Source organism: Engraulis encrasicolus, chromosome 16 (assembly GCF_034702125.1).
Source record: "Engraulis encrasicolus isolate BLACKSEA-1 chromosome 16, IST_EnEncr_1.0, whole genome shotgun sequence".
In the NCBI taxonomy this organism is placed as follows: Eukaryota; Metazoa; Chordata; class Actinopteri; order Clupeiformes; family Engraulidae; genus Engraulis; species Engraulis encrasicolus.
This window is the reverse complement of record NC_085872.1, coordinates 41,246,041-41,258,642: the sequence shown is the minus strand read 5'-3', so window position 1 is coordinate 41,258,642 and position 12,602 is coordinate 41,246,041. Positions and strand designations below refer to the sequence as shown.

Here is a 12,602-nt window from a genome sequence, read left to right as displayed (position 1 = left end):
ACGCAACAAATTGTAAGTGCTACATTAAACATTTTTTCAATATTTGACCAAAGACGAATTGAGGAATAAAATAACTAAAATAAGTTATCACAGGAAACGGAGGGCATCTTGTGACTCCGTCTCGTGCGGGCGCTCGCGTGTTTGGGTCACCAAAGCTTAAAATAGTAAAAACATGGGTCCCCTAAGAAAAAGGTTGGGAACCTCTGATCTAGAATATTCACCACAGACCAGATGTAGGCCGATTCACTATTCACACAGCTCACAAAAATGTTAATAACAAATATTTTTTTAATTATACGTTTAGTGTGAAAGAATTATTAGGAATCAGTAGTTCTGTCCCTAGTGTAAAACTGGTAGCAGATGGGACAGTGACTGTAGTTTTAAACCGATGCCTGTCCCTTTAAATTGTTATCAGGTATTCCCCTGCCCTAAGGTCTGCGCAGACGCAGTAAAAAGAGGAAACAAGCAGGCTGACAGATGATGTGGACATGAAACGGGTGTAAACCTTACCCTGCTGCTGCGTTATCAATGTGCAGGTAATGAAGTGCTGTAAATATATAGGAAATGGAGCGATAAAAGAACGTTAAATCGGGGTTGGAAGTTAACGTACGTTCTTGCGGTACCGGATAATAACATTTTTTTCAGCAAAAATGATGACAGAATGTAATCCGAATGAAAACGAAGAGCTAGACAGCCCGGAGGCATCACAAGCACAGACCAACTTTCCTTTGCCCGATGTCTCGTCGGTGTTGTTTGACAGGAGTCGTGTTGAACCTACTCTGGGGTTGACTTTGAATCCAGGAGGAGCAGTTCGGATTTCAGACTCATGCGAAAGTGTTTTAACCGAGCTCGAAGCGGATGGTTCTGGCGAAGAGGCACTTTTGTTACCAAGTCCGGCCGGAAATGTATCACCTCGAGGAGGTAAAGACAAACGCTCGAGACGTCACAGGAACAGCTCGTCTTCGGATAAAGAACATTTGGCTTCACCAGGTAACGTTACTTCCTAGTAGAAAATGTCCTGAATTTACCGCAAACCCGGGGAAAAGCATCGAATAAATAATTGATTCGTTACATTTCCTTTCTGCAGTTGATATTGTGTGTGTGCTTGGGTGCTATTGATGCATGTTTCTCTTTAAGAGGAATCAGAGGTTATTCATGGTGATGTCATTGTCTTACATTGGTAAATTTTGAAATAATTCCCATTTTAGCTATTTGCCCCCATGCTTCAACAATGATAAAAAAAGAGATTTGCATTCACAATCTTGAATTGACGAACAAAGTATGTTTATTCTGCATAGAAAAGAAACCGGTAGCATTCGAAATTGGATAGACTTGCCACCTCGTTAGATAGAGCTTCCTATGGAGAGCTCTGGATAGAACAAAATAGAGCTCGGTCGTTTCCATGGTAACCACACATGGTCTGACTTTATATTATTGGCAGTTTCATATGATTAGACTGATATAGGCTATTGCAAAACAAGCTATGGTGGAAGACCATGCATACTGACCACTATCACTGATACTGACATATTTTATCAAGATTGATAAATGCATAGGCCTACCTCCATGATCAGGAATCTTATATTGCAAGGCTTTCAACAAAGAGCAATTTGTTTTGCCAACAGAACTGAACTTGGCATGGTCATGGCTGAAGGAAATGTTGTCTAGGTAGGAGTCCACTAGATTCATTGTACTACTTTGCTACCTTGAAAAGCATAATGTAGCCTATGATTTTGTTATCCCAGCTGGACCGTCACATAAACAGAACAGTTTCCACACTTACAGACAACACTTTTTGGGAAACATATTCTTTTACCAGTCTCTGTGAACACTGATGCATTGGACAAGGGAGATATTACCTTACAGGAAACATTTTGGGGACACCTTGGACTTGGAAGTCTCAAACCACAGTTGCCAGTAACAACAGTGCATCTTCCAAGAATACCTGTTCCTGTTGTTACACCCTGTGACGATTCCCTTTTCTGAGCCCCCTCAGTAAATCAATCAGCCTTATCTATAGCACGCAAGATCCTGTCATGTGCTCTCTCTTTCCCTTTCTCTCTCTCTGTCAACTGTTTTGTCCGCACACAAAGGTTTGGATGGAATTTCTCTGTTATGCACAAGTTAAGAAAACCTGATTATATGACCACACCTTCCTATTCATAGCACTCTTTACCCAACCCAAGTAGACACTACTGTCTTGTCTCTTGCTTCAGTGCATGTAAAGAATAGCTACACTTTGTGGCTCTTCTTGGTAGAGCAAATAGTGTACCGTGTTGAACTCCACTTCTTGTGTTTAAGCTATTTCTTGTGACAAAAATATGATTTTATCATTTCATAAATGCATTTTTATTTTATTTGTTGTACTTTTTAAAGTACTGATGAGGCTGTTGAAATGTATCTCTAGCAGGTGCAGTATTGCCCTCTAGTGCACATTTGGTTCAGAATGCCAGTGATGTCATATAGACCACCACATCAACAGCACTCCACTTCAGGGGTGGCAGGGGGTGTCATTTGCCCCCCCAGAAATATGATTTGCCACCCCGATTAAGAGTCCTGATTGTGACCAATAGCCAATGCTTGACATCATTTCAGACATAGAACTTTAGGTTGCAGGGTTTCACTTTAAGGGATTCACTGTATCACATAAGTGTGTGTGTCGATTATATAGTGTTTATCATTTTCCCTTAGTGTAGGAGAATGCCCCCCTGAAATACACTTCGCCACCCCTTTGCCACCCCAAGAATAAATGTTTGGAACCGCCCCTGCTCCACTTATCAGTTGGCCTGCACTTTGAAGCCTTGTGGTGTTGTTTGTAACAGCCTCCACGTTTCAGAAAGTCTAGGTGAACGGGCAAACTGGTTCAGTGCTTTGCTGAGGATTGAGGATTAGAAAGGGAGTGTGGCCATGGCCTAAATAAGCCCTCTGATGAATATTTAATGCCCATTGGAGCAGCTCTGTGTTTGCCTAATGGACTTACTGCAGCGTGTGGAGGCCACGGCCAGACTGACCAGTTGAACTGACAGATAAGGAGAGAGGGAGAACTTAAAGTTGACAAGATTATCAAGGCTTTTAATTGTACTTTGTGAATTTTCACCAGCAGCATTAGTGTTCTTCCATGCCACTTTTTGTTATTTGTCACAGTAGTTGATTCTAAAATGTGTAAGAATGCACATGGTGGCTCAACACTAAATACTTATCTTTACACAGACAAATTGAGTGTAAAATAATAAGGGCATTAGCAGAGTGTTTAGTCAATACGTGGCAAGTTGAAAACTCAAAGTCTAGGTGATCGGGTTACATTATGTAATCGTCACAGCAGGTGCATTGAGTTGTCTGGGGGCAGGACCTCACTGAAGCCCCATTTTGTGATTTGTAACATGACAAGAGGAGTGATCAAAAGCTAAAAGTGACAGTAAAATATATTGTTGTAAAATTAAATAAGCTTACCGATAGGAAACCTATTATACTTCACATAAATACTGACATAGTATACAGTGCCTTCAAAAAGTCTACACACCCCTCCTCAAATGTCAGGTTTTTGTGATGTAAAAAAAATGACAGAAAGACAAATAAATTCACAGCTTTTTCCACCTTCAATCTAAACTATTAACCTGTACAATGCAATTGAGAAACAAGCATGAAGCTTTAAAGGGAAACAATAGAAAATAAAAAACCTCAGTTAACATGGTTGCATAAATATACACACCCTTAAATTAATACTTAGTTGCAGTACCTTTGGGCTTGTCTGGGCTATTCCAAAACCTCAATCTTATTCTAGTGAAGCCATGCTTTTGTAGACTTAGGCGTGTGCTTGGAGAAATTGTCGTTCTGAAAGATTAGCTCCTCTGCATCTTCACCTTTCTACCAGGGGGGCGAAGGTTTTGTGCCACTACCACGGCCCCTGTGAAAATTTTCATAATTCCCTCCTCCCTAATGAAAGCCCCAGTTACAGCTGAAGAAAAACAGCACAAAAGAACAATGCTGCCACCACCATACTTCATGTTAGGTATGGTGTTATTGCGGTGATGTTTTGCGCCAAACATACCCTTTTGAATTATGACCAAAAAGTTCAATCTTGGTGAGGTAAATTTCTCAAAAAATACTTCTGTAATCTCCCAAATGCATGTGGGAAGATATGTTATGGTCAGGTGAAACTGAGGTTGAACATTTTGGACATAATTCCAAAAGGTATTTTTGGCACAAAACATCACCGCAATAGCACCATACCTAACGTGAAGTATGGTGGTGGCAGCATTGTTCTTTTGTGCTGTTTTTCTTCAGCTGTAACTGGGGCCTTCATTAGGGAGGAGGGAATTATGAACATTTCCACAGGGGCCGTGGTAGTGGCACAAAATCTTCGGCCCCCTGGTAGAAAGGTGAAGATGCAGAGGAACTAATCTTTCAGAATGACAATTTCTCTAAGCACACGCCTAAATCTACTAAAGAATGGCTTCACTAGAATAATATTGAGGTTTTGGAATAGCCCAGACAAGCCAAAGGTGCTGCAACTAAGTATTAATTTAAGGGTGTGTATATTTATGCAACCATGTTAATTGAAGTTTTGTATTTTCTATTGTTTCCATTTAAAGCTTTATGCTTGTTTCTCAATTGCATCGTACAGGTTAATAGTTTAGATTGAAGGTGGAAAAAGCTGTGAATTTATTCGTCTTTCTGTCATTTTTTTACATCACAAAAACCTGACATTTGAAGAGGGGTGTGTAGACTTTTTGAAGGCACTGTACATGACAAGTTGAAGAAACTTCTGATATGACGCACCAACACAGAAACTTTGAATGGTGGATTATATTGTATTGACCATCAGCTCCAATGTTCTGAGAGGCATGCTGAGACATTTGGTGTTAAACTGTTTCGATGAAAGTAATATACTGTTTGCATCTGAAAGCCGTATGCCATAGACTCTGGAATTCCTGTAGCCTTAACTTTACCATTATTAGGATATTTGGGGTATCGGTCTGGACTGGAGCAGGTGAACTGGGTGTTTACAGTTTTTCTCCATTGGTTTGGCTCATTTCTCGAAACAGTGATGACATTCTCAAAACAACATGGACAAATCCCCAAACCAACTTTAACATTTTCCATAACAGAATGGCATTTCTCATTGCTTTCATCAAATCTCAAATGCTTTGCACATGTCTCAAATGTTAAGTACATCTTTGCAAATGGCTATGTACAAGTACCCTACATTTAACACATTAAGCATACATTTAGCACATTTTCCAAATAAATTGATCTTGCTTTAGACATTTCTCAGCCTAATGGTTGCCCTCTCCCAAACATGTCAGCATGATTTCATTGTGTAAGTCGTCATATGCAAAATAGTCTACACAATTGTCAAAGCAGTCAAGGACATAATATTTTAAGAATTTCATGAAACAGTAAATTCATGACGGTAATTGACAGGTCAGGTGATAATGCAATTTCAGTAGTTTGTAGAAAATAATTTTAGAACCGTGTATACTACAGTTTTCTCTGTCATTTGGCTGATTTCTTGACATTTCTTCAAACAACATTTTGTTAAAATTGTTGGGGATTTTTTTATTTGTCCATGTTATTTTGAGAATTGTATCTGTGTTTTGAGAAATGAACCAAACCAATGAGAAACTTCTAATATATGGGCATTACTTTATGTAAGCTTATAATGTACAGTCAAGAAAGTTACTGTTCAATGTCCTTGGTAGAATTAGTACATTTTCTGTGTTGTCAAACTTCAATGGTTTCACTCACTTTTTCATTTTATACATAGTCCAAATCTGTTGGCTGGACGTAGTCCCATAGTGACAAAACATCTAATCCTTTTGACTTGCAATGCTTACACAATGGGCTTGCAGGGACAATGTATTTTGGGGGTACTGATGATTTCTTTTAGGAAGAAATTTAGTGTTGACACATGGGTAAACTGTTTTTGGAGCGATATGAGCATGTGATGAGGATCCAGTTTATTTTGACAGAAGGGCTAAATGAATGCAAATGAGCCAAAGCAATTGAGAAGGATCTATGCCATTTTTATGGTACTGACTATTTATGTGGGAGAGGGTTTAGTATTGAAGCAAGACTGAGCTGTTTTGGGAGACTGTATGTCATTTTGCGAGTTATCTGAGCTGTCGTGCAGAAGTGTAAGAATGTTTGATCCAATAGTAATAGGAATCTCAGTTTTAAGAAAAATGAGCCAAACCAATCGAGAAAAAAACTGTAAGACACAGGCTAACTGATAGAAAGGCTGGTAAATAGGTTGAAAAATACTGTGCCTTTATGAGAGAACATGAGCTATTTTTTCATGCAAAATGGGGCAACAAAAATAGTATGCAAACACATTGGATACAGTGCCAAGTGAAAATAGGCTGTGTGTGGAACCATCCTCTTGAACTTTCACACTGCTGTAATAAGGTGTCTCTTGTCAGCAGTAGGCCTAGTCAGTGGTGATTCAAACATAGTGTGTTATCTGTCTCATCTGCCTCATTCTCGCTTCAATCTTTTGTCGCCATACCCCTGTAAATTCTGGCCACCCCTTTTTCTGGTGCAGCCTAATAATTCAGCCTGCGTCTTCTCTTCTCCACTCGGGGACTTTCCTTGGGCCATGTCCGGTGTGTTTTTAATTGGAGCCGTGTGGAGCGTACTCCTGGTCAGCTGACCGAGGGATAAAAACGACATATAGCTGTTACTGTTCAATTCTGCTGCCTGATCTGGGCCTAATGTTTACCCACTGCTTTTTTTGGTCACATGATGAGGGATGTATGTGGTGCTGCTTTCAAAGGCTTTTCACATCATACAGACTACTTGGAAGAATTAGTTTAATTAAATTTAAAGCTGTGTCTACACAATACAGGCTACATCCTCATTACATATTGACCTCTGTGGCAACTGTCAAGTGATTAACCGTTTCTGTACTCTCTTTCTCCCTCTCTCTGCTGACAGGAAGCAGCAGTGGGGACTTCAACCACTTCCCAGAGGATCCTGTCTTTGCTGAGATTGTCCAGCGGGCAGAGCAAGCCATTGAGAATGGTGTATTTCCAGAGCGTATCTCCCAGGGTTCCAGTGGGAGCTACTTTGTTAAAGATCCCAAAGGGGTGAGCATTTTGTTTTGACAAAGTTGTTTAAAAAATCATATTAAAAAAATGGGGTGTACACGTTTGTTTGTGCTTGAAAGATAGTTTGGCTATTGGGACAGCTGCGTTCTTTCTCAGAGAGGTTTTTTTTTTGTCTGTAATCTTCCAAGCCCTGAGAGCAGGTTGTTTTGTTTCTCTTCTGTGTGATTTTGTATGTATCTCGTCAGCCCGTAGGCCCCCAACAGCTTCCTGTAGTAAAGAAAACCTGACAAGTGCCAAGAATACTGTGTGAGAGCGGTAACAGGAAGAGTTTGAGAGAAACTGAAGGAAGCGAGGCATGTCAAACCACAGATCCAGCTCATGTGTGCTCTTGCAAATCTTTTAGGATAGGGTCGCTTGAGCCCACTTTAGACCTAAGAAGCAAGCACCAGTGTGGCAGATGCCAAAAGAGAAGGTCTTAAAGAGAATGATGTTTTTCAGAGGAGAGTGTCTGGAGCTGATGTTGAACATAATAGCCTTCCCGTGCTTCCAGTTATGCTTGGTGTAACAGCTGTGTGATACCCCGTTAACCCAGCTTCAGACCATCCTGCACATTAATACCCATTGCCTTCATATTTCCATAGTAACTTTATATGGGGACCATTCAGCTTTTTTGCTGAAAAGTAAATTGTCATCAATATTCAGCTAATTCATGACTAACCAGAAAATAACATTGTAAAAAAATGTGAAACTCGTCCAATATCTGCAACACTGGATTATTTAATGCACTTCTTGTTCCTCTGTAGAAAATTATTGGCGTTTTCAAACCAAAGTCGGAAGAGCCTTATGGACATCTGAACCCCAAATGGACCAAATACTTTCACAAAGTGTGCTGCCCCTGCTGCTTTGGCCGCGGCTGCCTCATCCCCAATCAGGGCTACCTCTCGGAGGCCGCTGCATCTCTCGTTGACCAAAAACTCGGGCTGGAGGTGGTTCCCAAAACTAAGGTAAAGGTTGGCTTAAGAATCATTTGGTGTTGAGGCACTCCTAACTTAATTTTGCGTTTGTGAGGTCATTGCTTTGTATGACTGTCGTCTGAAAGAAAGCAAGAGAGGGAGAGAGAGACTGCAACAGGGAGTGTCTAACAGTTATATCAGATAATGAGAACATTTATTAGCATGTTCAAAGTCTTTGTTTTAAATGCTTTATAATCAAGATTGAAATCCTAGCAGAGAATTAACTTAAAGTATTTTCCTTGCCTGTAAATGTTCTTGCCTTGGAATGTTTTTTTTTTCAATTCTGTCTTTCGTGTTTCATTCAGGTTGTTAATCTGGTCAGTGAGACGTTTCATTATAATGCCATCGACCGGGCCAAATCGAGAGGCAAGAAGTATGCACTTGAGAAGGTTCCCAAAGTAGGTCGGCGATTTCACCGCATCGGGCTACCTCCAAAGGTAACATTTGCATATTTCAAGACGCCCTGCAAGATTCACATCATGCATTTTAAATATGTATCTATATAAGTGAGGACAGTGCCACATTTTGTCATCATCCTTTTTCAGTGCCCTTTGATATTTGACCAAACATCATGACACCATTGATAAACATGCATTTACTCTGTGGGATGTTATCCCTCTTTATGCCCCAAAGAACAGTATGTGGTGCTGATTTGGATTTGTCCCACGTTGTGTCTGTGTGTGTATGTGCAGTTGGAGGGGGTTAAATATTCTGGTGTTTCAATAGTGGGTCGAAGCTGGCTCTCACTTTAACTGTGTTGAAAATAGAGTGGATCCCCCTTTGGTGTCACTTCATCACATGAGGAAGTGAAGCCAGTCTGTTGAAGCTGATGTCTGCTGATGTCCGGTGTGTATGTGTGCTGCTTCTGCAGGTAGGCTCCTTCCAGCTCTTTGTGGAGGGCTACCATGAAGCTGACTACTGGCTGAGGAAATTCGAAGCAGACCCCCTCCCTGAAAACATGAGGAAGCAACTTCAATCCCAGTTTGAAAGGCTGGTGGTGTTGGATTACGTCATTCGAAATACAGGTTTGTTTTTACACAAGGTTTAAAAAAAATGTTTAAATGTTTTTATTCCATTTTTTTCTTCTGTTCATTCATCAGGTCGTTGTGTTGTTGCATTCAGTTTATGAAGTGAACTAAAGTCAATGCACAATGTCAGTGCTCGTCTCCCTCTGCCCACAAAATCAAATTAGGGTAGCCGTAAGCGTTGTCTACGCAGAACAGAACATCTTTGTTTTCTCTGCCCGCTATAGATAGAGGCAACGATAACTGGCTGATCAAGTATGAGAAGCCTGGAGATGAAGCCTCTGAAAAGGTGAGTTTTGGGGCGTGCAGTGATTTGGGGATTTTTGGGTGGCGATCACATACCATGAGTTCCAAGTTAAATGTAAAAAAAAAATGTTATGGTAACATCACATTTCTCAACAAAAAAAAACATGGTTTAAAATGTCCACATTTTCTTTCATTTTGTCAAGGACTCGGAATGGACTTCAGTGAAAGACTCAGCCATCAAGATAGCCGCGATAGACAATGGACTGGCCTTTCCTTTCAAACACCCAGATGAGTGGAGAGCTTGTAAGTGTTCAGGGCTGAGAGTATATTAGCACCCCTAATATAACATACCATTGTGTAGCCTAGCTGACAGCCGTATGAGACTTTCACAGGTCACTGTTACATTTGTTTGGAAATATACTGTAGCTAAACAGTATGGCGTTCAGCAGCCCTACACCTACTAATGTGTCAGTGTGGTGTGTGTACGTATGAATGAACTTGCACTTTGTCAGCCCCTATTTAGTGTTGTGCTGTTGTGCACAGCTTGTGACTTGTCATAGGATATGCACAAGCAAAAAGAGAGTGGGAACACTTACCATTGATGATGAAGTATAATGGTGTCTTTATCTGCTGAAACGAACCTGTTTTGTGTTCTCCTCTCTCTCTCTCTCTCTCTCTCTCTCTCTCTCTCTCTCTCTCTCTCTCTCTCTCTCTCTCTCTCTCTCTCTCTCTCTGTAATTAGACCCCTTCCACTGGGCATGGCTGCCGCAGGCTAAAGTGCCCTTTTCACAGGAGACCAGAGACCTGGTGCTTCCACGCATCTCAGACATGAACTTTGTACAGGATCTCTGTGAGGACCTGTATGAAATGTTCAAGGTAATACAAGTTGTCCAATGTGTCTCCACTTGCCTTCCTTCAAATATCCGTGCTTTCCTTTTTGACTCCGTTTCATGAATTCAGCTCATGGTCACATTTGTTGTCTTGTCATTTCAGACGGATAAAGGCTTTGACAAGACCATGTTCGAAAAACAGATGTCCGTCATGAGAGGACAGGTCAGTGTGTGTTTATGGTTAATGTCTGTATCAGGATGCTTAGTTTGTACTGGTGAAAAGCATTTTCAGTCTCCTGTGCTAACGCCTTTGACCACCACTAGGGTTGTGGGTGTGCTCTCAATGTCACGCTAACAAGCCTGGCTCTTTAATGTAGCAGTAAGCCCCATGGTTTGGTACCCCAGTGCACCAGGGATTTAGTCCCAGCAAGGCAACCCTACTCCCCTTCACTACATGCTCTGTTACGTAGATTTTTCACTATAAAGTACACCATGACTTTGACAACATACTGTGTGTGAGTCATTCACACCCATCTTTACCATTCTCACTTCCTCTTCTCTCCCCTTTTCTTGACCCCCATCCTCCAGATCCTGAATCTAACCCAGGCCTTGAAGGACGGCAAAACCCCCATTCAGCTGGTACAGATGCCCCGTGTGGTGGTGGAGCGCAGCCGTGGAGGTAGCCAGGGGCGCGTGGTACAGCTGGGTAATGCCTTCACTCAAACCTTCCACTGCAAGAGACCGTTTTTCTCCTCCTGGTAGAAATAGTGTTCATGCTGGATGGACGAAAGAAGGCTGGGAGCATTCCTGAGGGGATATAACGTGCAAGAACTGTTGAACACCTCTTTTTATAGGTATGCGGCGCGCTGTGTTGTTAATATTGTTGCCGAAGCAATCATCGGTGTGTTGCCTAGGTTTGCATATGGGGATGTTAATGTGATTACTTTAGCGGGTACTTTCAGAATGGGTCTCTCATAAGTATGGTGATGGCTGTGCTTTGCTGCAGCAAAAAGTGTTCAAAGGATGCACTTTCCTGAAACGACACTCAAGCTGCTTTCAGACTTAAACTCCTAAAGAATACTTTGGTCAAAGTTTACTGTTCACATATTTGCTGTTTCACATTTAAACCCGTTAGCAAACTTCTCCTCTCACACCTCCGGAGACCCTCAGGACTTCGGGTCATGTCTGAAAGCAGCTTCAGAGAATGTGTGCTGAAGTATTTGATATGATTGCCCATGGACATGTTTTGTGGATGGGTTTAAGAGAAAACGACCATTTTTGTGTGAATGTCTATACTTTTTTTGAGATATCTGGATTCCTCTTTTTTGTCTGAGCCTCTTCCAGATTTCTTACTCGGCATAGTACTGTCAGTGCTTAGCAGTGGCCATTTTGAAAGAGGCAAAGGGAATTGTTTTTTTGTTTGTTTGTTTTTTTTTCCTTTATTTTCTCTGCCTTGGAAGAGGTGAAAGGAAAGCAAGATGGGTCAAATGTTGACCTTTCTCATTACAACTGCCAAATTAATTCATAACAAGGAAGAAGAATAGCTGTAATGGCAAACAAAAACTTGAAGTTTAAAAAGAGAGATGTGTATGAATGTAATTGCAAGTTTACACTTTTGACTTAAGGCCTACAAACATTTCAGTACAAGGACAAGCTGCAGATTACGGGGTGTTTTTCATACCTTGAATGTATTTGTCAAGAGACACATTTAAGTATAGTTAACAGTAAAACTAGCATAGGAGTGCGTGTGCCTCCTACTTTTAAGACAACAGCTAATCCTAAAATCAGCGGCAAATTATTCCAGTGGTCGAGCATTTCTTAAGAACATATGTATGCATCTTGGACTTTTTATTCTTATTCAATGATTGTAAAATAAAATTGTATATCATGTCTTGAATCAAATAAAATTGCTGGTTTGAATGAAAACATATGTATATGTTTATTTAAATACATTGAAAGTACATTACGTTTAGATTTTTTTGTTAGTGCATTAGGGCTGCAACGATTAGTCGACTAATCGTGACTAATCGACTATAAAAATTTGTCGATAAGAATTTGCATTGTCGACTAATCGTTTCATTTAATTCAATGCTTTTTTACTTACTTTACTAATGCTTTATTACTTAATTGAAATCTAAAATTGCCCAGCACGTATGAATTGGACGTTGTATCTTGGAGTAAATAAGATACTATAATGATTTAAATCTCATTGTGAGCAGTAAGATTTTTTTCACTTCCCTGCGCTAGAGGCAAGGAAGGTTTGTCAGAGGTTGGAGCCAGTCTTTTTTGTTTCGCGACTAATCGTGACTAGATCTATCAATTAGTCGACTATTGAAATAATCGTTAGTTGCAGCCCTTTAGTGCATATGATGATCATGTAAATGCAGACTGTAGAGTTAACGATGTTCAACCACTTTGTCCTCCACTTTGCTCCACCTA

At 40.6% G+C, this 12,602-nt stretch overlaps 1 protein-coding gene across 1 annotated transcript; it reads left to right on the top strand.

Annotated features, from left to right (window-relative positions):
* Positions 1-457: 457 nt before the first annotated feature.
* pi4k2b (phosphatidylinositol 4-kinase type 2 beta) lies at positions 458-12,083 on the top strand. Its single transcript, XM_063219631.1, has 10 exons — positions 458-990; positions 6,937-7,088; positions 7,853-8,053; positions 8,368-8,499; positions 8,934-9,087; positions 9,315-9,376; positions 9,537-9,636; positions 10,076-10,209; positions 10,327-10,386; positions 10,752-12,083. Exons 1-10 carry the CDS (start codon positions 651-653, stop codon positions 10,923-10,925), a joined length of 1,509 nt encoding a protein of 502 aa, XP_063075701.1. The 5' UTR covers positions 458-650; the 3' UTR covers positions 10,926-12,083.
* The last annotated feature ends 519 nt before the right edge of the window (positions 12,084-12,602 follow it).

Bases quoted from the DNA above. Each gene is read 5' to 3' on its own strand.
- pi4k2b (XM_063219631.1), top strand. From the start codon at position 651: ATGATGACAGAATGTAATCCGAATGAAAACGAAGAGCTAGACAGCCCG. The intron at 8,500-8,933 runs GTAACATTTGCA...CTGCTTCTGCAG, and splicing joins GCATCGGGCTACCTCCAAAG to GTAGGCTCCTTCCAGCTCTT. The intron at 10,387-10,751 runs GTCAGTGTGTGT...CCCATCCTCCAG, and splicing joins TGTCCGTCATGAGAGGACAG to ATCCTGAATCTAACCCAGGC.